Source organism: Emys orbicularis, chromosome 1 (assembly GCF_028017835.1).
Source record: "Emys orbicularis isolate rEmyOrb1 chromosome 1, rEmyOrb1.hap1, whole genome shotgun sequence".
In the NCBI taxonomy this organism is placed as follows: domain Eukaryota; kingdom Metazoa; phylum Chordata; order Testudines; family Emydidae; genus Emys; species Emys orbicularis.
In genome coordinates, this window is record NC_088683.1 from 178,223,995 (window position 1) to 178,249,487 (window position 25,493).

The 25,493-nt window shown below is 41.2% G+C and overlaps 1 protein-coding gene across 1 annotated transcript in view; it reads left to right on the forward strand.

Moving 5' to 3' along the window:
- CRYBG3 (crystallin beta-gamma domain containing 3) overlaps nt 1–25,493 on the forward strand; it is a 140,920-nt gene that overhangs the window by 107,898 nt on the left and 7,529 nt on the right. The window contains exons 14-19 of the mRNA XM_065423274.1: nt 1,115–1,241; nt 2,259–2,291; nt 7,815–7,924; nt 8,438–8,564; nt 18,672–18,811; nt 23,401–23,524. Coding sequence (XP_065279346.1) covers nt 1,115–1,241; nt 2,259–2,291; nt 7,815–7,924; nt 8,438–8,564; nt 18,672–18,811; nt 23,401–23,524 — 661 coding nt within the window. The remainder of the gene's footprint in view (nt 1–1,114; nt 1,242–2,258; nt 2,292–7,814; nt 7,925–8,437; nt 8,565–18,671; nt 18,812–23,400; nt 23,525–25,493) is intronic.

Genomic DNA, 25,493 nt, shown 5'->3' on the forward strand with positions numbered 1-25,493 from the left:
CTGCTGTGGACGACACTTAGATACTGTGGTGATGAGGCCTATATAAAGACCTGAATAGAACAGAGTAGATTGGGCCCATAGTTTGTATCCTGTTTGTTTACAAATTCTTTGGAAATGATTCTTTTTATCTGTTTTTAATAAGTTTTATATTTTGTTCACTATGCCTCCCCTCCTGTCATAGGCAAAGACTCCTCCCATTTCCCCCTGTATTTCCTCTCCTTCCTTGAGTCCTATGTTGTAATTACTCTTTCTTCAGGACGCTTCCTCTGAGGTTCATCAGCCATTTGTGTGGTTCCAGCCATCTCATGGCAGCTTGAAGCTTATTTAGTTCGGTTTGAAGTGTTTTATCTGGTTCCTTTTCAGGTTACTAATTTGCTGGGTTGTGCCAGTAGCTTTCAGCTTTTTTAAATATAAAACACTGAAGTAAGTTTCTTAAAAAAAAAAAAACCACCAGAGTATAAAGAATTACACAGACTCTGTAAAAGTGGACATGGTCAGCAATGTGTGCATGCTCTCACTCTTTGTTGTGTCCACTATAAACATTTTCTGTTTGCCTTGGATTTTGTAATCAAAGGCAAGGGAAAGAAACACAAATGAATTACCAATCATTGCAAGAGTCCCTTTATCTCTTCCTGCCAAGGCTTCCTCACTTGCTTCCCTTCTTTCCTTAGAATAATCTGACTGGAAGAGTTTGAGGGGAGCCCTGTCTGGGAGCTAGGTGGGAAGGTAAAGGTTGAGGGAGCAGAGAGGGACTCAAATATTTGACAGTTGAATATCTAGCCTCTTGGCTTCCAAGCAATCTCTTATTTCATGCTGAGAAATTATCTGAGAAGGGGGAGAGAGATCTAATGCTGCAAGGATTTGTCAAGAATATTTTGTAGACAAATAAAAAGTAGAAAATCAGGAGTGTGCCGGGTTTGTGACTCACATGCCTGTTACCACAAGACATGTTTTACAGTCTGTTTAATTTCATATCAGGTGGACAGGTAAAGCATTTAAAAACCTTCTGGAAAGTTTGCTATTTAAGGTTAACTTACTGATATAACTTTTTGTAATGCCATATTGAAAAATAGGATTGTGTATCACAGTTCATTTCTTGTGTGTCACTCCTCAGGTGGGTTGCATATCAGCAGAAATATTTCTGTGGAGAACAATATATACTGGAAAAAGGAAAATATAAATGCTTTTTAGACTGGGGAGGATCCAGTGAAACCATCATGTCAATTCGTCCCATTAAGTTGGTGAGTTACCGTAATTCATCAAAAAGAAAATTCAAAAAGCAACAAGAATTCAAAACTCTGGGGATACAATGATTTTATTGTGCGGCTTACGTAATAAAGCTAACTTGTCTATTCAATTGATGAAAGGTTAGAAGAAAAGAAAAGATCCTCACAGAATTCAAGGAAACTGCTGATTATGGGGACTGAATCTCCCGTTTATTCTGCAGTGCAAACTCTGTATCAACCCAGCTCTCAACAAGAAAATGCTAGGAAAACTCCACAAGGAGAATTTAGCAGATTATGTCCACAAATGGAACATAAAAACCTAATTTACCACAAAACATGCCTGTTGCCTTATTAATAACTTGTCATGTATTTTAATTCTTTAACTTTCCTATTACTGTCTGCTAAAACTGAGCTATAGCTTATTGTTTTCTTCTTTTCTTTTCTATTTCAATCCAGAAAAATAAAAAGGCAACTTGCCCAGATAGATTAATTCCAGGACTCCTAAAGCCCTACTGTACAATAAACAAACAAACACCCAACCACCAATATAATAAGAGACTGCATCCACAACTCGGAAAGCTAGAAAGGAAATTGAACTTGTTTAACCTTTCTTGAATGGAAATGACAGGTGCATTGCAGGGTAGTGACAGTGAGAGGGAGAGAAAAGTCCTGCCTCCCATTCTCTCTTGATAAGAAATTGGTATAAACCAAACACTTTTAAATCAGTTTGAGTGTCTACACAAAGGGGTTGCTCTGACTCTGTAAATGGGTTTCTAAGCAGTTAATTATATTGGTGAAAGTTTAATGTGTGGACAAGGCCTAAGCTAACAGAGAGGCAACCATGAGCCAATATGCCCCTAATTTCGTAGAGACGTGGGGAGGGCAATGTGCCAGGAGTACAATACCTATTAATGAATTTCAGACCCAGAATTCCTAAAAAAAAAAAAAAAAAAGTTAAAGTTTCTTTAAGGGATGACTGCCTGTTAAAAATAATTGTAATGTTTATATTATTTATATTTTTTTAATATGCAGGAACCACTTGGAAAGAATGAGCCTCCACATTTGGTATGTTCACATCCTATAATGCCATTTCTAGGAGTAAATTGCATATTATTAAGCAAACATGCTTTATGTTGAATTTCCCCCCTGCTGTCTCAGATAAGATCTTCACTATCTACTGTACGGTGACAAAGCCACCTTTTACTTGAGGAAACCAGTAGACACATAGAGGCTAAATTAGCCAAGAATCTCATTGATTGTGGTGGTCCTGTTCACACCCTTTTTTGTTGTGTCCCCATAGTACCATCTGCTCAATAGGCTTGGGATCACTTTGGATCTGTATCACCATTTCTTTTCATGTTCTTTCTTTCAGTCTCTCTGACTCTCCGGAATTCACTGTCACACTCATTTACCTTTTTCTACGTGGGATATTGTCTTTGCATTGTAATTAATATGTCCCACTTTGTTACCGTAACTTCTTAATATCTGAAGTGCAGAATTGTGAAACTTGAACTGCAGAAAACTGTTCACAAACCCACACACAGTTAGCTATCTGTCATTTGTTTTCCTACAGTGCTGTTTTAAAAAATATATTCTATTTTGGCAATTCTGCAGTTTGTATCTACACTTCCTGTGTGATGGCGTGATGAGGGCAGTTTCACTAACTCCTTTCAAAAGTACATAACCTTTGCTGTAGCTGCAGTTCCCAGCTCACACTCAGCTTCCCTACCCTTCCCCCCCTCCCCCGCTCACTAAGTTTGACTGAGCACACACTAGTGATTTAATAATATAAAGGAGAGCCCTTTATAGCAAATCCTAATATAAAGTTAAACATAATTTTAGTGAAATTCTATGACAATATTGCTTCATTATAAGAGGATTTCACTGTAGCATGTTTTTGTTTTCAGAGTGGCTTAGTTTGGGTTTCCATTTTTTTTTTCAGAATTTTTATAAGATTATGTTAAATCCATAATAACATTCTTCTGTGTAATCTTACTAAATTTAGAAACCTCTCCACATGCTCATGCTCATCCAGAATCCTTATCTGCTGAGGATTCTCTTCTAGCAGAGCACATCTCAATTCCCTTATATTTAGTTTGACTTCTCTCCTTCTTTCATTAGGCATTCTTTGCCCACAAAGAAATATTAGTTGTTAACGCTGTATCTTGGGGAAGAGAAGTGCAGTGGGATATGAACAGTAGAGTTCTCTCTTTCTCTCTCGCTCTCTCTTTGTGTCACTTTTAATAAAGAAAATTTTAGAAAATCACACATAAAGGTACATGTTTTAATAAACAGCCCAAAACCTGGAAAATCTAGTTTAAGATATCTTAGGTATTTTGTCATCTAGATGGGATTTTCAGTATCCTTATTGCTTATACTTGTGTGTTATACACACCTACACATGGAAAATGTACACATTACATTACTTAGGACAGCCTGACCACACCCTTTCTTTACTCCAACTATGTTCAGGTTCTAAAATGTTTATGATTTACTCAGGCTTGCAGGAAATATTTGCTGTCTAAAGACATAAATGGTGTATTACTTTAGTCTTAAACACTGATTTCCTGCCAGACATATTCACTTGGCTGTTTGCAGCCAAATCCAAAGAATCCGAAACATTTTCACACAGAAGGCATGGTAAACCATTTCAGATAAAATAGCTGATTGAAAAATGAAACAGGTACCAAACCAAACTTTTTTTCAGAGATTCCAGATAGTTTTAATAACTTTTTATCCCCTTCCTCAACTCTGTTCTTCTTCAGAATATGTCAAATGCTGTTCCTGTGAGTGTCTTAGAGCAGTTTTGCAGACCCAAGAGATTCAGATGGTTAATATAAGCATACAAACATGTGCATGTTTCTCCAAATCTTGGAAGATTCTCACCCATCAGCAGCAATGAGACTATTTGCAATTGATTCAACCTTGCAATTCCTTTCCTTTCACCTTACCTCCCATCCCATCCCATCCCATCCACCAGTACATCAGAAAATTATTTTAAAAAACAAACAAACACTTGCTGTGTACAAATATGCATGCCATGTCATGCTGCCCTGATGTCACTTTTGCCACAGGAAAAAGTGCTGGAAGGGTTAATGTGATCACAATCTTGAGTTGTTACAGGACCTCTGTGATGAAGCTAAGGAAAGAGGAGAGCATGTCACTGCTGTGTTAAAATTGTCATAGTTACCTTAGGGGACAAACGTACTTTATTATGACTAAGGAGTTGTGGGAAACTCGTTAAGATTACTTACAGAGTCAGGGTAAGTAAAAGACAGTGTTTGAGAAAATAAATCTGTCCTTTCCTCTTCTAGTTTAAAGATAATATTACAATATTCATGTTTGCAACAGTGGCTAAGGATGGCTCACCAGAGTCAGAGAATCCTTAACAGCTGGATGCTGAATCTTACAAGTCTGAATCCTCAGTGTAGGAATATAGCTCTCCACATTTTTTCCTATCTATTATAGGCATAGATACTAAAATAAGGAAATCCTACTCTCTTTCCATAAGAGAGAAACCTTGTCACTTGCTGTTGCTTTCAGCTGACCTTAAGTGTTATATTTTGAAATCTTGCAATAAGTGGTCTTGGTCTTTTCATCTTTGCCAGGCTCCTTCATAAACTACATGCATATTCCAAGTAAGACTAAAGTCTCCAGGTTTAAAATACAATAGCTGTATTCATTAAAAATAAAACAATATTTTTTCCTTCACTCTCCCAAGGAAAACTAAGTTCCTTTCATTAATCTGCCTATGGTACTTGGCTTGCTCAAATACTTTAGCAGACCCCTATAATTATTTATGGTAACTTTGCACTGTGTATCTTTCCACTTACTGCCTGTTGAGTTTTTAGGAAATGGAGCTAAAGGGCTCTTTTAAATCTGTCACATCAGTTTTAATACATTTTAAGTTATAACTAGCTGCATTTGTGGTCAGACTGTACAAATGCAGTGGTATCACTAATGGATCAGTTTCTTCTCTAATTGTTCTGAAGTCAGAACCATCAAATCTCTCCATTCAACTGTTTTCTTTCTATTCATTTTGAGAAAAGAACATTTTTCTCAGTTCATTATTTAAAATATACATTGTATAACCTTCCCTGTCACAGTCTTTCTAAAGCTGTCACATAGCCTGGGGCACAGGCTGTACGTAGGGAGTGTCAGGCACCAAACTAGGAACCTGGAGACCTGAATTCTGTTCCTGACTCTGTCACTGCGCTGCTGTTTGACCATGGGCAAATCACTTCATCTTTGTGCTTCAGTTTTCTGCATTGGTAAAAATGGAGAAAATGATAGTTACTTTCCTCTGTAAAGTGTTTTGAGATCTATGGATGAAAAGCACAATGTAAGTGTAGCCTAAATATCAATGTTATGCTCAATAATGCAGTTTCAAATGTATCCAGCAGTGTATTCAGCCCGTGTAGCTGGCTTGTCTTTTTCAATTCACAGTTGTGTGTCACGTAAGGGCAAGATTAAGCCCTTCTTGTTCTTTGTAACAGGAAATATATTCGTTTTTTTTTTTTTTTTTTTTAAGAGACTGTTTTTCCATAAAACCATTTTCTAATATGTGGTTTTGGCTTTTTCTCAGTCTCTGTAGATTGGATTTCTTTTCTTTGGCAGGGAGAGGGGCCACTTTGGGGCACGAGTGAGGGAGGAGCACTGGCAACAACATTTTTCTTCTGTGTTACAGAATGCTGTGTCAAATTTTAATGTGAAATTCGCCTCAGTACAGAGAGGCCATGCAGGGCTCTCTGCTCCACGTATCTCTTGGAGGGTGAAGTGGTATAGAGGCCCCTGCTTAGAGCCTGTGTACTGGAGTGAAATTCTCCCTTATAGAGGAAATTAAACAAGTGTTTTTGTGGCACCAGAAGTCAGTTATAAAATAAGAAATAAGGAGCTTCCCTTAGTCTTTGAAGTACCAGGCAATTTTCATAACACCTGATAAAAGTTGGTCACATCACCTGATAGTATGTACCATCCATTGCACCCTGTCTTAATTAAGGCATTCCTAGAGGCAACCTACAAAACAACTTGGATATATCTGAAGACTGAGAGTCCTTCTGGTATATGTGATTCAAGTGTATTATGAAATGGCACTAGCACTCTGGAAACAAATGAAGTTTTTAGAGTAGCGGTCAGATTTCACACGTGTATGCTGGGTTCCATTAAAAATCAGTGGTCAGTGTTTACCAAGGATTCCCTAATCTTAAAATGGGAAATACCATGGTAAATTCAACTAATTCAGATGGTAAATGTCCAATTTCGAATGGCACTGCACAACAAATAATCCACTGTTTGCCTATTTGTATGTATTCAAGCCATTCAGTATCAATAAGACACTCCGAGTAGTACTTTTCTAATGGATTATTGGGTCCCTAACAAATTCTCTCTTCAGCCTCATATTACTAAGGCCTACAGTAGAAGCTGGAAAAGTATACTGCCTGATCCTACAAGGTGCCTTCAGCTCCCACTGATTGCAGTGGTACTTGAGTGCTCAGAACCTTGCAAGTGGCGCTCTGCGTATCAGGGGGTCAAGGTTCTAATCGCAGAAACCATTGTGTCATGCGTTTACCAGGAGATTAGGCATAGCATTAGAAAATACATTATGGGGAGCAATCCTGCAGTGGGTTAAGGGAATAAAGTACATGACTAAATGACATCTGAACCCTCTTGTTAAAAACAATGGTAGAAATGCAAAGCAGATTTCTTCATCCTTTTTCCTTAATTTTTAGTTGTATTGCTCTTGCTCAATAGATTTCAGCACATCAGTGGCCACCTAAAATGACCCATTATCCAGGAACAAATAGTACCCGAGGGGCACAGAATTCTTAGCTTCTTCCCCACATTGTAGACCATGGGCTGTATTCTGCTGTAGATTTTGTTTTTAACTTCTTTTAAAGCAGCACTCCCTGTTGATGGAGAGATCGACACACACTTCCTGGGCAGGATGTAGTTCTAAATGGCTCCAAAACTCTTTGCTAAGGATATCTGTGTGTGCAAACTTGTTGGGTTGGAATTCAGACACTCCTGACACAGCGAGTCCTACCAGAAATTCTCGTGCAAGCTTTTTAAATAAGATGTCCTCTCTGCTCAGTGTGATCACAGAAGATTCCAGGGCACTTTTTTTTAATGTTCTGCCTTGGTATCTTTTCACCAGTATTTCCTTTCCCCTTCTTGTTGTGCTCCAATTGGTTGCTGACCTGTACCCAAAATCTGGCTACATCTGAGTGGTGCTGTATGTATATGGCCAGATTTTCAGTCCTATCATTGTGCTTTCTCTGGAAACACTCCTGTTACCATAAAATGAATATATACTTGCTACCACTGCCATTGATATCAGTAGGAGATCTGCCTCAGTTAAGGACTGCAGAATCTGCCCATAGTTCATAAAATGCTTTGGGACCTTTCAAGAGGAAAGGCGCTGTAGAAATTTAAGACATTTCTTCTCTTGGGAGTCCATTAGATTTGCATTAGTACTTCTGTAAATTGCATTGATATTTCCCTGTTCCTGCAGCTTGGTCTACTTATAGTGATGATGATGAGTACATTTTCTTTCTAGTCATCATATTTTTATTGTTGTTGTTCTTGTAGCTCAAAGCTTTCAGTAACACACATTTCCAAGGAGCATGTGTAGATTTCACAGCAGAAGTTTCTGATTTTACATCATTCATACCATGTTCTTTTAAGGTTCTTCGGGGATGGTAAGTGTGTTGTTTTACCCATCACCATTTAAAGTAGTTAGAGAGCACTTTTTAACCTTCATTAAATTTCAAATAATCAAATGTATCCAGTGCATTATCATCATGCTCCATATCGTCCTATACCTACTCTCTTGCAACCTATTTTGATAACTCTTCTTTCTGATGGAAGGGAACTTAATGCTTTTTGCTTTCCTATGGGAAAATCACACAATTGCTGTGATTTGAATCTGCCTTTACGACTTGTTCAAAATTTCAGGGACTCAATAGAGTAAATCTAGCTGCATTCCATTAATCCCTGTTAAAGTCCAGGTTGAGATTTGTATACCATGTGGAAGAGCAGCAGAAGCAGAAAATCGAATCAATCTTTGGTTTCACTTTTTTTTATAGTACCACTTTAAAAAACAAACAAACCTTGTTTTGTTTCTTATTCCCCTAGAAAATATTTGATCTTGAGAGAACTCGTTAATAACTGACTGCATCAATTAAATTTCTTTGTTATGTTTATTCTTTCAGTTGGCTCCTGTTTTACCAAGGGGAAATTGCTGAGAATCATTGTGTGCTGGAAGAAGGCCTCTACACTGACCTCACTTCCTGTGGCTGTCCAACAGCTACACTCAAATCCTTCAAGCCTGTGGAATATGTAAGAGCTTTATAGAAAGAATTCTATTATAGAACTCTTGCCCTACCTGGTTGTATACAGCAGTGATTGTATTAAAGAACAGAGTGTGAGGCTCAGGAGAAATATTAAAATTGGTTTTTAGGCTTGTGGATTTTCAGTTACACACACTTACACACTTACACACTTACACACACACACACACACACACACACACACACACACACACACACACTCATTCTGGGCAGAACGTAACTCTGTTTTTGTATGAGCTGAATTCATGTTTGCTTTTTCAATGGTCCTTATAGAGCATCCCAGCAAGATAATAAGGTGTAGGTTTATACAAATGGAATATTGTACTTCTGTCTCATTATGGGGTTCCCTTTACAGTCGCTTTCCCAGCAGAAATTCAGATCTTAACAAAAATACTCTGCACAAAAGAACCTGTAAGCTACATTACAATGCATATAGCTGCTAGCATGATGTTAATTTGCTAGCCATAATTTTAGGGAAATATTTTACAGAAGTGTAAGATTTGCCTTTTCTAAATGGGCATCAAATTATGTGTCACTTGTTAATACTACTACATTTTGCCATCCAGAATAAAGGTTTATATTTCTGCTGCAGATTCAGTATACAATATTAAAACATCTCAACAGATAAAACCTTTTAAAACCACATTTTAAAAGTTTCCGAGTTGGTGATATTTATTAAAAATGTCAAAATCCTTTTTCTAGCCACGAACAAGTTTAAAAAAAAAATTCATGGGGTGGAGGGTAAGGGTGGTAAGGATATTTGACTGAGTGAAGCATTGGACCAGATCCTTGGCTGGTGTAAACGAGCCTGGCTGCAGTGACTTCAGTGAAGCTACACTAGTTTCCACCAGCTGAGGATCTAGACCTTGGACTTCATCCCTAATCCCTTTAGTATCCCTTGATGAGAGGATGGGGCTAACTCAGTGAAAACAGGGGTTTAAAAAGCCTGCTCCTAAGCAACCACAGCAGTTAGCGAACAGGACAGGAGCTAGCGAACAGGGGAGTTTTGAGAGGGAGTGAGAGAGCCAGATACACCTAATAAACATTCTCTAAACTTAGGCCAATAACGCCTCCCAAAGAAAAATAACCACATACAAACAAAGAACAAACAAAATCCTGCAATAATAAATATAATGTGGGCAGAAGTCCAGCAGCAAAGTGGGGGCTACCCTGTTTTTTGCACTGAACGCAGCATGTACGATTATCTGCCTTGTGAGCAGGTGGCATGTATGCACTCGGTGCAAGCAACTCATGGCCCTCAGAGACCGAGTACCAGCTCTTGAGACCAGAGTGGCTGAACGGGAGGAACTAAGGGAGACAGAGAAATACATAAATGAGACTTTCCGGGACACAGTCCCATCCTGCAGTCCGACAGCCTCTGTGCTTTTGAAGAGGATGAAAGTATTGAGGAAGGAGAACACTGAGCCGGAGCAGAGGAAAATAATCCCATAGTTGGGATCCTCCTTCCAGATGATATCATGGTATCCTCTTGCACTGGGGATATCTCTCTGGGGGAGGGGACCGCTGTTGTTAGGAAGAGACAGTTAATAGCAATGGCAGATTTGATTATTAGAAATATATACAGTTGAGTTTGTGATGACCGTGAGAACAACGGGTGCGAAGGTTGCAGACTCTAGAGACATCTAGATAGACTTATGAGCAGTGCTGGGTCATTTACAGCTGCATAATTGCTAGCCTGGGCATCTGACATTCAGAGTTCTGTGTCTCCCACTTGATTCCTGACACACTTCCATCTTGTCCCAGTATACAACTCCAATTGAAGAGATAGCTAGTGAGAGCTGGAAATGAGCATCTTGCTAAGTATATATTCTGGTTTAACAATCCCCATCTACAGTTTGTAACAGTGTGTGTGGTTTTTGTAGTGTTGCTACTTGTCACAAGATTTCCAGGGTCATCCTACCATTTTGGTGGTGAGCCTGAAACGTGCAGCAGGTCCCAAAATATCAGACGTTGCAATGTTCCGTCATAGCATGGGCCTTTTTTGACTCAGCATAACAATGTTGTGATGTAGGCATACAGTTTTGTGATGTGGTGTGTGTGGTAATGATCACGCTGTCATGATATGAGTTAGTCTCTGGGTGCAGCTTGGAAATACATCATCTCTAAGACTGTGACTTGTGTGAGTACAATGTGGTGGGAGTCTGACCGAGGCAATGATTTGTTGATATCAATAGGCTACTGAACTGGGAGAGAAGAACAGGCTTTGATTATTACTTTATATCTACTGAATTTTGTTCTAACTTATGGCTGTTCAAGATGGGCTGCCAGATATACTTGGGTGTGTTATTAGGAGCTTGAAAATAATTTCTCTGCCTGATGGTTTTCCTGATTTAAGTCTGACAAATATATTTTTCTGTTTCTCCCATGGAATTTAAGTGAACGTGGCTCCACTTTGGTTGGTTCGTGTTTCCGTACTAGTATCTCTGAATGAGCATGTCTTTCAGAACAAAGGTCACTATTATGATCATGATGATGATTGGCTGGGAAGTAGCAGAGCAAAATTTATTGTAAGTTCATATATATATATATATGGGGGGGGGTATTCACTTTTTCCAAGCAACTTGTGGGCTGGCCCAAGCACGTTGCCTCCATGATGAATCCTGACATGATTCCCAAACCTTGGTATCATTTGTGGTAGTGTCACCAAGTCAAACATTATGGCAGAGTCTTAACACCTTCTCGTTACACTACTCTAATCCTCAAGCATGGTAGGAGAGCATGTCTATTTCTGTTCAAAGCTGGACTGGATGAGCAGATATATTGTCTGAGAGCTAAAAACATTCTTGAAATGGTTTTAAAATGCCCTAAATTGAATGGAAAAATTCTAATCTCTCTCCCTATCTCCTGCCTTCTGGTGACTGATCAAATTTTGTCTCCTGCCCTCGGGGAGTAGGAGAGGAAGGGAAGGAATGGTTCCTTTTGGTTACAGGAGCCTCTTTCCCTGCCTGGCTTGCTCCCTTTCTCTTCTCCCCTCCCCCCACAAAGAAAAGGTTTCATTGAGGCCTTACCTTTTTTGTACTCTGCTTTCCACTTCCCTCAACTCAGGCTGAAGGAATCTGGCCTCCTGGGAATGTGTAAGGTAATAAGAGTGTAATCTATAGGCCATTGGGCACAAGCCTATCTATAGCTTGATAATCTCTCCTGTAGGGTTACCATATTTCAACAATCAAAAAAGAGGATGGTGGGAGCCCCGCCCCTGCCCCTCCCACTTCCCACCCCCTGACTGCCCCCTCAGAACCTCCAACCTTGTCCCCTGACTGCCCCCTCCTGGGACCCCTGCCCCTAACTGCCCCCCAGGACCCCACCCCCTACCTAAGCCTCCCTGTTCCTTGTCCCCGACTGCTCCCTCCTGAGACCCCCCCATCCTAACTGCCCCCCTAGGACCCTACCCCCTATCTGTCCCCTGACTGCCCAAAACCTTATCCACACCCCCGCCCCCTGACAGCCCCCCCAAGAACTCCTGACCCATCCAACCCTCCCCCTGCTCCCTGTCTCTTGACTGCCCCCTCCAGAACCCCCCTGCCCCTTCTCCGACCCCCTGACCCCCTTACCGTGCCGCTCAGAACAGTGTGTCGGGCTCCCCCACGGAGCGCATAGCCCGGTTCCCGCCCTCGCAGAGTGCTGCTGAGCGGCGCGCTGGGCAGCAGGGGAGGGGGAGCAGGGGGAGGAGCTCCAGACTGCTGGAGGCCCGATGTGAATGGCCGGCGATCTGCGAATGCAGGGAGGGGGAGAGAGGAGGGGAGTGATCTGAAGCTGCAGGGGAGAGGAGGGGGGAAGCGGAGGAGAGGCTCTGGCTGCCGGAGCCCCATGCGAGTGGCTCGATCCGGCTGGCTGCCCTGTCAGCCGTGCCACGCTCTGCATGGGGGGGGAAATCCGGACATTTACAAATTCCCCCCCAGACGTTATTTTTAAACTCAAAAAGCTGGACATGTCCGGGAGAATCCGGACGAATGGTAACCCTACTCTCCTGTGCTCACTGAGCATCATGGGAAGGGAAACCAGAGCCCTGCAACAGCAAGGAACTAGTCTAGATTTTACTTGAAATATAAATTTGTGATACCGTGAGCTGCTTCTACTGCTGTAAAAAGTGCAGCTTCTGCAAGCAAGTGCCCACTAAATTTTTCTTAATGTTCTGTTTTGAGTGGGGAAGGATATCAGTGTAAATATGTCGTTCTAGCAAAGTAAAGTATTTCTTAGAAATACAGCACAGTAGTACTCCTAGAAGCTGTGACTGCTCCATCACAGCTGCTATTAAAAAGCCTCTGGGTGGTTGCAATGGCAGCATTCAGACTAATAACCCCTCTCATCCAAGGACCTCAAAGAAATTTTACAGTTTTTTTTTTTTTAATAAAGTATGTTGTGGTAGGCATTTAGACCCATAATCCAGATACATAAAACCAAGACACAGAGTGGATGAGTGACTTGCCCATGTTAACCCTGGGAGTCAGTTCCTGAGTCAGGAATAGATCCCAACAGTCCTAACTCTGTCACCGGCTCTAACCAATAGACAGCCCACAACAGTGGCTCACTTTGTACAGTACTGTGAACTAATAAAAATGAGAGAACATAAAAATTCTGCACACACTATTTTAAAATTCTGCAAATTTTTTGTCAAAATAACACTACATAATCACACCAGTTTCAAAATACCTATCCGCAAGTATGTCTCTAACAATATAGACACACAAAAATTCCCCCAGGAGTAGGGAGTTGAAGAAACCCCTGTGACAATCCAGTTTGTTTCTTTGCCCTTCCTTCCCCCCACCTCCCCGAGCTCAGCTGGGGGGCCAGACACCCACAACCCCTCCCCCTGAGTCCGTGCATGCGGTACTACAAACATTTAATATCCACTCGATCCTTGATATATTCCATTTATTCAGCAGATAATTCAGTGCAAACAAAGTGGGGAAAAACCTACCACAAGTTTTCGTAACAGGGAAGGCAATTAGGCCCGAGTCCAAAACCCACTGAAGTTGATGAGAAACCTTCTGTTGACTTCATTGGGATAGGACTCTTTCTTATGAAAATGTATGTAATTTTCATTTTGGAGGTTGCAGTGAAGTGAGAGAAGGAAACATTTTTGGTGACTCCGTCTCAAATCGAGTTTATTAATAACATTTTCATGAAATTTGTCATGAAAGATTATCTGTACTTCCAAAAGGACAATGTATTTATATTTTTTATTTTATTATAGCAATGTGTTTGTGTGTATGGTGTCTTGAAGCTATTTTATGTAGCAACTTTACTTAACTTATGCGGGTCTGTCTCTTCGTGTTGAGGTTGGTTGGTTTTGAATTTGGTTTTCATGGTATGGGCACTTAAAAGTGAAAATGGAAACAAAAACAGTTTGAAGGAAGCTGATCTTGTTTTAGTCTTTCTTTTTAGTATGAGATTTAGTATGTGCTTTCTGCATTGGTAAAATATAAAATTCCATCGATAGAGTGGTTTAGATCTGTTAAATGAAGGTGAGATGGTTTGTGAATAGGGCTCAATGAGGTGAGAGAAACTGTGTGAGAGGTTAGCTTTGTAGAAGTTGAAGGTAATTCATAAGTGGCTTAATCCAGCAACTGAAATGCTACTGTGGAGAGAGAAATGAGTTTGGCAGCACCCGCACACCATCTGATGTATTAATACCAGAGTATTTGCACCTGTTAGCCTAAAGAGTTAAATACAAAGATATTCTTTACTTGTGGACACTCCTTCCTGAAATACTATGTAGAAGTATCCTCCCTTTCTCACAAGACTATGCTATAAATCATATAACGCTCCCCGTGTTTTAACTCCTTGCATCATAAATGAGGCTTTCCCCAGTATTAATTTTTGTTTGAGCAAGGTGGTTTCATTAACGTACAAAGGTCACTTTAAAAGAATTCTTCAGTACTTCTTCATGCTTGTAATAGGGAAGATTTTTTACAAAGGTTACAAGTATAACATAGTTGCCAACGTTTCAAAATATTTTCCTGAGAGAGCTTTTAGAGCGGCCCTGAGCTGGGCTGGGGCAGTTATTTCCACGTCCTGGAGAATTGTAGGTGACTTTAATTTGGATATCTCGGCTGGCAAAACTCTCAAGGGAATGGGAGTTCAGCTTAGCAGCCAGAACACATGGAGACCCTATCCAGTGACAGTCAACCTCTTCTCATCCAGTGCTCCCCTCTCTCCCCACACACACACTCTTGAGAGGAGCCAGGTGGTCCAGGCTTTTTTCTTGGGAGTTGGGGAGACTGGGGTTTTCCTCTGTGTGTTCCCCCTTTCCTACATTGTCTCTCCTCCCACTCCCCAAACTCACCATACAACTGGCCTGTTACAAGAGAGAATCCTGAGCAGCCACAGTGCTGCTGCCCTGCAACCAACTTTCCTCTGGACTCTCAGGACTCTACCATAGCTACCCTTCACTAATGGCCTCTCCTGTGAAATGGGTTCAGTGTCATTCCAGAGGTGTCCTCATCATAAAAAAAAAAAAATCACCGTCATAATCAGCACCGTTGTTGGCAAACTTATCAGAAAGGCCAGGGATCAATTGAGAATGGAGACTGCATTATTCTGCTGCCTCCTGCTGAGGGGTCAGGCATATGGGCACGGGTCTGTGGAGAAGCTTGCCCTGATGATGCTCTGGCTATGTCTTATCAGTGGATAAAGAAAGGACTTCCCATTCATGGACTGTCAACCTAGCAACATCAAAATGTACTGGGAGTGAAATCCTGGCTCTGTTGAAGTTAATGGCAAAAGTCCCCCAGACTTCAATAGGACCGGGATTTCTCTCCTTATTTTTAGAATTATAAATAAGCATTTATGGCCAATTGGGAGGCCCATATGTTCTCACCAATTCTAAAGGAATGTGAAACAGCTATTCAGGTACCCCTCTTAAAGCTGGCATGAGAAGCAGTGAGATGCATGGTTTCTTGTGTATCAGCCCATTCCAGGAACATTTCATTTAGGGCCCAATTCTATCACCCTGTTGCATGTTGGAGAAAGAGCCTTTACTGTGGAAGTAGTGTCACTGAACTCGCACAGGGGACAGCGTGGTTCAATGGACTGTGAGTTAGGAAACCTGTTCCCCACTTTGCTACCAACTTGTGTTACACTGGGTCACTGCCTCCTAATTTGTAAACCCGAGGTAATGATATTCACCTTCCTTTGTCAAGCACTCTGAGATCTAGGGATGACGACACAGTATAAAAGCTGGGTATTATTACTCCATAGGTAAGGTATTTCTCAGCATGAGTAAAGCTGGCAGGAGTAGGCCTGCAGGTATGTAAATGCATCTCAGCATTTCACAAAGTAGGGTGGTGCACTGGATTTTTCTTTTGTTAGTTTGGTAGCTTGCTCTCAAGACCTAGCTACTTTAATCTGTTATAGTAGTTTCCATGGGAGCTGTGAAAACAAAATCAGGAAAAAAAGCCAGGCTAAATTGCTGCTGCCAGCCGTTGGCGTGTAATGATGTAAAGCATGTAATCAAATCATTGCACTTTACATGGCTGTAGAATATTGAGCCACATTGTTTAAGACAGCAATTTTTTCCCTCTTTGCTCTTTATTTTTGTAACAAGATTGGTTGATTCCATGTTAGAGTTTCACTAGAAAGGTATTGAATCTTGCTTTCTCCTATGGGTCTCCATTTAATAAATGCTAATAAATAACTTAAATGAATGCACTGTGTAAACTTGTAGATTGGGACTGCGAAATATCTGGTGAGCTTTCTTAGGCCAGCCAAGTTTGAATAACTTTACTAAAGTTGTTTGAGGGTTGGAGCCCTTTCGGCTCCCAACAACTGTCAAGCAAGTTTTCTGCCTTGACTCTTAACACAGGCATGATCATGCTAGATCAGACCAGTGATCCATCTAGTCCAGTATCCTGGCTCTGATTGGCTGGTACCAGATACTTCAGAAGAAAGTTCAAAGAAAACCCTGATATGGGGAGTTGTGGAATAACTTACCCACAGGACAAATTTCTTCCCAGTCCCCATTCATTAAAGGTTGACTTATGCCCTGAAGCATGATTTCATATCCCTTCCGTAAATTTATTTTTTTAATATTGTAACTCTGAATATCCTTGTTATCCATATAAACATTCAATCCTCTTTCAATCTTGCTAAGCTGTTGGCCTCAGTGCTGTCTTGGGGCAATGAGTTCCACAGGCTAGTTGTTCATTCTGTGACCTCCATACGCCTCTGATGCAATAAAATATTTTTTTCAAATTGGAGGCACAGCTAGGAATATAGCAAAAATATTTTTAAATCATATTAGCTGGTCATGTTGTACGTTACACCACCATGAGCTAACATGATTTTAAGTATTAAACTGCATCTACACTAGGTGCTAAGTGGTGTTTCAAATGATGTTAACTCCTTTTTTTAAAAGCACCTTTTTTTCTTGTCAGTTCCTCATCTAGACAGACAGAGTTTAGCATGGCTGTCAGTCTCTCTTCAGGTAAAGACTTGGAATTGAGAAAATAGGATTGTTGCAGACTTTGTGGCTAGGTGGAGAAACCTCAGCAGCAGCTGCATGTGTTCTGTCTATTGCTATGAGTTTCACTTTCATTAGCCCTAAGATTAACTATTGAAACATTGAAATCAAGCACATTCCTCCCCTCCCCCCTCTTCCCCCTTCTCCCCCGCCACATAAATTGTCCTGCCTCTTCAGAGGAGTGGAGGGCGGCAAAGGAAGATGAATGACATTTCATAATAAGGACATCATGTCTTTGAATCTCATTTTGTGTTTTGGAGAGTTCAAGTTGAAAGCCCTTTCAAAGTTATCTCAGAATGGGTAACATAGATTCTCCTCATTTTCAAGATGTTTGGCAAACTTTTCTCTCATCACGTGCAATACCTCTAATAGTGCTACACGGTACTAGTTAGCAGAGGGAAGCAGTTTCCTGGAGGTGTAACAAGCAGTCGCATACCAAGAGCAGTGAGTCAGTGACAAATTCATGAATCACAATCAAGGTCTTTGTGAAATACATGTCACTAGAAACTCTTTATAACTGTACCTCCTTGGATCATGAAATTTATATCCTCTTAATGACTGCATGGGCATAAACATTAATGTTAGATTTTTGTGTTTGGTTTGTGCATCTTCCAACTCTTAGGCCATGTCTTCACTGAGGGGAAAAAAGGGTGTGTTTTTGCATCAAGAAAACAATCTCTATGTAGATCCTGGTGAAGGCACAGGTAATTTTTACCTGGATGTAGCTAGTGAGGTCAACTCTATACCCTGACCTAGAGTTTTCCTTGACTAGCTACATCAAACTCAAAATTCTAAAGTCCCTGGTCTCCACTAGGGTTTTGCATTGAGTTATCTAACTCGATGCAAAAACGTGTCTTTCTTGCAGTGAAGATATAGTTTCCTTATTTGTGAAGTAGTACTATGTATGCTCTACCGATTTCATCCTTGTACCTCATTTTCAAATAACGGTTATGATCTTTATCTAGAGTCAATAGTGCCAAAAGACTTGTTACCAAAATAAGTTAAAAATAACATTAGATGAAAAGATTTGAATTTAAGTGATTCCTAATTACTTGATTTTTTCTGGATCTTTTGAAGGGAAAATTCAAATTCTTGATTAAAAATATCCACAGTTTTGCAGTGTATTGCTTTGTTCAATATTTAGGGCCAGATTTTCAACAGTATTTAGGTGACTAAAGATTCAGGTAGATACCTAGAGGAATATTCAGCCCCTAACCTGCCTAGGCACCTAACTTCCTACTTGAAATCAATGGAAGTTGCATGCCTGACCTGCTTATGTGCTTTTGAAAGTCCCACTAGGCACCTATCTGCATTTTTAGGAGCCTAAATACCTTAGCAAATCTGGTCATTAGTGTCCAACCAACAGCCGCTGATGTCAATGGGCACGACACTGTGGTGGCAAACCATTAGACCATGCTTCTTCGACAAATATCAATTCCTAGGAAAGTTTATTATCCAAATCAAAAAGCTAAATTACTGGTAAATGTTCACATTAAAATTAGACCAGAACCACAGAGAGGTTAAAAACTGAAATAGACAAATGAGGGTCCTAGGTAGCATGCCAACAAGGTGCAATTAGGCTGTTTTGAGTAACTATAGCTACCTCTCTCCTAGGTTTTTGCTGAGCCTTCCATCAGTCTGTTTGCACTGGAACGTTGCGAGGGCAGAGAGTTGCACTTCAAAGAAGCTGTCAATTCTGTTCTAAACAAGGACCTTCACTTTTACACCCAGTCCGTATGGGTGAGAAGCGGATTGTAAGTATGGTAGAAATATTTCAGAGACTGCATTTGTGTTCTCCTTCCAATTGCCTTCCTATATGATGAGTTTGCTATATTTGTTTTGGCTCTGTGTGACAAGTAAAACTGGAGTATCCCAAAATTTGGGGGAAATCAACATTGGAACTTGTTTGTACCTGGACCTGAACAGAATACAAATGTGATCCAGTCAGTAAATCAAACCTCCTGCTACAAGAATCTGCCTTTTTGTCTGCTTAAAAGAACAAACAGTGAACAATAAGGTGTTGAGCAGGACAAACCTAGGAGCCAAAAGTAAACCATTTTTAGACTTCCATGAGAAGCATCTTGCATCCATGAAGTGACCCTTTCTCCACTGCTCCCGCTTCTCCTCACCCTCAGAAAACTCCAGATACCCTCTATCCTGGCTATGCTTTGCGGCCTGGATTCAAAAGCCCCCACCAGCCTCCTTTTTGCACGGAGTCCCATATAGCCACCAAGTTGTGCTGGAGATTGCTGACTACAATTCTTAGCAGCCATTGAGTGTGCAACAGATATCTTCCTTTTTTTATTTTTTAAGTTAATCTTCAGCTCATCTTTCTGTTTACTCTCCATATTCATATGACCAGGTTGGCCTCCGAGCTGCCTTTGTACAGTTTAACGTCACCATTACAGACCCCTAAAGCGAATTCCAAAAAATGAATTTAGACCTCTATTTTTCCTTCACTACCATGTGTAATGTACATTGATATGCTTTTATGCAGTATTTTAAAAATAACACTTCTGTACCTGTCCTGAGCCCATACATTCAATCACCAGAGAGAACTGTAACTTTTACAGAGTAACAGTATACGTGGGACCCCTGTGATACCAGTGCTGAGCATCCTTCTTCTTTCTATTCTGTGTTTGTACAAGACGTAGTACAAGGGGACCTGATCCCTCACTAGGCAGCACAGTTATACAATTAATAAATAATGATAGAAATGTCTGGTGTCGTAAGGCTGTTCCCACCCTTCTATTGGCTCTGTTGTGTGAAGCAGACTTAGCAGTAGGTGTGAGCGGTCAGTGCTAAGTATAGTGGCTTTGTATAAAGTTGCTGCCCACTTCAAACAAATGACATTAAAGTGCTTTTTACAGGAAAATTAAGGTAAAGGTAAGGATGAGTGAAATCCTCACCCTCGGTGACCCACCTGTGATCCAGCCATGCCCACGTCCTTGATCCTCTGAGTTCTCTTTGAGGGTTATCTTCATATGGCCTGAAGCACTTCCACTACCATGACAGGGTTGGGAGTGGCATTGGGTTGGCCTCATTGAAATGCACAGCCTTATTTTTCACATAACCAGTTTTTGCAAAGGTGGTTAATGATTGAACTTTCTTTCTGGGCGATTTAAGTGGGTATTACCAGTGGCTGTAGACCTGTGGGTGAGTGTACACTGCCTCAGACAGCTTTGCTGGTGTGCTTTCCCTCTGGTTTCAACATCACTGCCATTCCAATCCTGAGCCCTTACTAAATAGAGATTGTTTGCTCTTGTTGCGAGGTAGCTTAGAGGCCAGTGACAAACAGCAGCAAGATTTGAGGTTGAGAATAGCAAATTAATTTTCCTTGTGACCTAATCCAGTTTTAGCCTGAGACCTTTGGAGAGGAAAGGCTAGTGTTGTGTGCATTTGCCACCTAGCTGCTAACGTTTCATTATAAATGTGAACATGCATATTCCTACCTCCTTGGAGTTAGCACGGTTTGCCATGGACCAGCATAGAGGAGTGTCCTTTCCCTTAAGGATCTGCTTGGGGGGATGTTTGTGGGCTTTCTCTGCCTCACATGGGGATGGGGGTGGGGGATATTAAATCCTCTACCTTGACAGGATTGGCTGGGATGGGAGGCCAAGGCCCATACAAGGGAGAAACGGGGTGGGGGAGTAAGGAGCACTAACCTTCCCTCTCACTCCTTACTATCACTGGCCATGTTAACAGGCTCTCTACATCTGGGAAGAGTCAGCGCAGGTATGGAAAAGTCCTGAGGGAGTCTCCCCCAGGGCTAGTTCAGGGTTGGAAAGAAATCCCCCCCTCCCCATAACAGTTTTGGCTGAGCTGCTGGTGGTTTTTCACCTGTTTCTGAGCATCTTGCAATATCTCTGGGTCAGGATTGAGGGAATAGGTGTTGGACAATTGTAGGGCTTTCATTGCGATTCCTTCTGGGTGGTCCAGGAAGGGCTTGTTTGTCTCAACTGAGAGTCCATGCAGCAAGATTTAGCGTTCTCTTGTCCTATTGTCCCAAAATGCAAGGTCAGCTTTGGGCAAATAAAGAGGCTAAAGACAACTGCAAGTTTGTGTATATGGGGTGGGATCTTACTGTCATGCACAGGCCAAAGGCACCAAGGGAAGTAGGCTAGGTAGGGATTGCAGCTTGGAGGGGGCCATATCCCCGAATGGCTGGGCATGGACATGCCTATAGACCTTAAAGGCTTTGGTTGGAAGGACTGAGGGCTGCTGGGTACCAGTTGTGGTTATCTTTTGAGTTAAGTCTTACTGTGATTTAAAAGTGCAGTAAAACTGCAGCAGAGGCCTTTAAACCATAAAAGCAATAAGAGCTTTATTGGCCACACACCCACAGTTGACACTGACATTATCTTCATATTAAACTTTGATCAGCTATTAGAACTCTTTCAGGTGTGCCAGGTCACAGAAGGTCAGCTTAGCTAGTTGTGCTAACAAAATGCTCAGGGTAGGTCTACACTACAAACTTGCATCAGCGCCACTGCAGCTGCACCATTGTAGTGCTTCTGGTGAAGAAGCTCTCCTGTCAGCTTAATAACTCCAGCTCCGCAAGAAGTGGTAGCTCTGTCAGTGGGAGAAGCTCCCCCGCCGACAAAGCACTGTCTAACCCAGCACTTAGGTCAGTGTAACTATGTTGCTCGGGGGTGTGGATTATTCACCCCCACAAGCGACGTAGTTATACCAAAGTAATTCTGTAGTGTACATCAGGGGTCAGTCTAAATGACTCTTCCTAGGTTTATTTTATGTCTCTGCAGCTGAGTGTGACAAATACGTAAGTCCATTGCAAGACAATGGGTTGAAAAAGCAGCTTAAGTCTGTGTTCTCTTAATCCTATTTGAATGCGCACCTTTGTTTGTGCATTCCTTTGGCTGAGGTCTGTGTCACCTGAGTGACCGGACTAATCGCACTGCACTGATTTCCTCATGAGCACAGTTGTAGCCTCTTATTCTCTATTGAATACCAAGGGTAAGCGCTGTGTTTTTATGGCTGCAATTCACATTCTCTTGTTTATTGAATACGGGCGCAGTTCCACAGTTGTCTTTTTTATTATTACAAAAAAATCTTCTTTCCCTCTCTCCTGTCTTTTATGCACTAGAACAACGCTTTGGTAATAGACGCTGTATTTACCTTGAGACTATTGGGCACTGCTAAGACTGAAGTTCTTACCTCCGAGTGTGCAGCGATTTTGCCCAAAAGCATTTCAAAAAAATAAAATTGTCAGGAATATGGTAGGAAGGAAGGAATTTATAACTGTTGTCGGTCTTATTGAATAGCTGTTAGTCAGGACTTACGGGACCCCTTTGAGGCTTATACGCAAACATGCACTGCCTGTGAGTGAAGTGTGCATGATCAGAAGAACTTTCTCCAAAGTACGTACAGTGAGAGAGGCAAATGATGGATACTAGAACTCTCATCACAATTCAAGCAAATAAAATAGGAAACATAGTAAAAATAGTGCATGCTTTATGCTCAGATGAGCTCATGAGAAGAGCATGGAGAATTCACAGTCCACAAAAGAACATCCCTTGGATACAAATCCAAGATCTGAATATCTCTGATGCTCAAAGATACAGCTTGCAAGCAACACTGTAATGTGTATAGACCAGATGGTGTATAGTGGAGGAGCAATTTGTGTGTTGCTCTTGGTATATTTTGAAGATGGTATTCTAGTACAGGTATAAATGGTATCAGTGATGTGTTATGCTTCTACAGTTAATAATACTATGATTGAAAAGATGTTTTTACTATGTAAAATCCTGTTGTAGCAGTTTGTAACTTTCTGAAAGTTAGTTAGGATTAAATTTCTCATGCCTGTTCTTGGTCCTGTAGTGCAGTTTGATATAACCTTGTTTGGCTCTTCTGTAGTTTGTTTCACATGTTGACATAGTTGTGTGAGATCCTGTTTTGCCCTCTGATAACTCAACTTTGTGGCAGTGTAGTGTGTTGCAAAGCCTTTCTCGGTGCTCCCTAGAGTGAGTTGTGTAGTTCGCTTGTGCAATGCAGCAATCCCATGCACATGCCCGTTAAACCTGTACACACCATCCATGTCTGCAGAGGGATTTTTTTAATCTTCATGTGACCAGGTCAAAAGTTTAAAGTAGTTTCCAGGTTTCATATTAATATTAGGGAATACAAAATAGATCTTGATATAGAAGAAAGCTCTTAACCCACTTTAGGTACTCTACATATTTGGCACAGTAATATAAATACAGTATAATACTATCATGAAAAGCCTTTGGGTTTAAAAATATTGTATTAAATATTATTTATGTAGCTTTGTTTTGCCATATTTAGAGTATAGCATCTTAGGGTTTTGTTTTCTATCTTTATTCAGGTGGATTGCATACGAAGGAGGAAATTTCTCAGGAAAACAAATTCTGCTAGAACCCAGCAAGATTTCAAATTGGACTGAATTCAGTGGCTGGAGCATAATTGGCTCCCTTCGTCCTATGAAGCAGGTACTGTAGGAAAAAGTGTTTTGGGAATAAGCCTTTTTTCACTCCTTTAAAAAAAATAATTTAATACATAAGTATCGGCTGAGAAATCTGACCAAATCCTGATCCGATTGAAGCTAATGAGAGTTCTGCCATTGATTTCAGTGGAGCCAGTATTTTACCCTTGAAATTGGGTCCTGGTGTGGGCTACTAGGCCCTATCAAAAGTCACGGAGAGCCTTTCCATTGACTGCAGTGAGCTTTGGATCAGGCTTATAGAGAGGAATAGACTTGTTTAAAGACTTCAAGTTACAGAGAATCCACCAATTATTTTAGTTTAAAACTGCAAGTGACCCAGGCTCTCTTCTACTGTGAGAATTTTTTAACTTAATAAAAACTGAGGGTTTATTAAAGCTTTTAACTCAATGTCTCCTTTAGGTTCTGCATTGTTTTCAGTTTTCATTGTATAATAATAATTAATAAGCAAAACAATCCTGTATTGGCCTATAAACAATCTAAATAGAAGTGATGGAACTATTTCCCTTGATGGATTTTATTGTATTTTTTTTCCATTTAGTGAGGCACTCTGTGTCATTTTTCACAATAGATTCACTTTGGAAAATGTTCTAGTGAGCCAGGATGATGATCTGAGAACTGATTAACAGAGGATTTTATTCACAGGTTTTTTTTCAAGATTTAGAGAAGTGATTTAGGTGATCAGGATTTTATGTTCTGAAATAGAAGAATACCAGAGACCATTATGAATGTTATCTGGAATACTTTGGAACTGGTAACCCAACTAGTGATCCATTGTAGCTTCATGTTGGCTACAAACGAGCCTGATAATTGAGTCAAGACAATTATTGCTAATTTTTAAAAAAACAAGGGTCAGAATTGTCCGCATATAACTGCAGAGCGGTATGGTGCTATCCAGGGCTGGGGTGGAGAGGGGAGTGTTCGGTGCAGAAGTGTCATCAATTCATTATTTAAATATTTTTCTGCTCCCATTACGTCTCTTCTTCTTGGGAGGAGGATAGGTCCTCTGAGAATGCCTCCATTTTCTATCCCACAATCCTTGCAGTGCTGATACCCATCTCTGGAAAAGGAGAGCTGGACTCTGCAGCCTGTGTAGCCTGTCAGTGCTGATCAGAGCATTGGTCAGAAGGGTTGCTTGAGAGCAGTGTGAGGCACTCCCATCCCCTAGGCCAGGGGTGGCCAAACTTACTGGCCCTCCGAGCCGCATACGACAATCTTCCTTAGTTCGAGAGCCAGGGCACACCTGCCGGGGCTTGGGGCTTCAGCCCCACTCTTGCTGAAGCCCCAAGACCCCCCTTCTCTGCTGGGCAGAAGCCTTTACCCCACCACCCCGCTGCAAGGCAGAGGTCCCAAGCTCATCCCCCGTGCCTGCCCCCCCCCCCCGGTCTGGTAGGTGGAAATGGGTGTGTGTGTGTGTATGTGCGGGGCTCCGTGAGCCGCACTTTAATGGTAAAAAAACCGCGTGTGGCTCGCGAGCCAGTTTGGCCACCCTTGCCCTAGGCACTGGGCTTGCTTGCTCCATAGACCTGCTGTTGGACAGCTGATCCGGACTCTTACTGTCTGTTAAAGTTACAGCCTTTCACTTCAGAAACATCACATTACCTTTCATGTCCCTTGCATTTGGGCATGCAAATCTGCCACGTCCATTCTCTTGCCATCACAGAGGCTCCAAGGAATGTTACAAGATGCTGCTATTTTTTCTTTTAAATGCTGTTTTTTATGTATGCATGTAAAGCTGCTTGGATCACTAAAGGGCATCTAGCTGCCAGTGTCTTCGGCGTAGGGATATGATCTGGTCCCAAAGGAGAGCGGGACAATATTGCAAAACAATCTGCAGCTTGTTTGATTTCGCTCTGTTGCACATCACTGAGAAGGCAGAAGAATATAAGCAAAGTTTTCAACTTAATAACTAGCAAAAAGATAGTGAAACATGTCAGAAGTGACTACTACTTAATGGA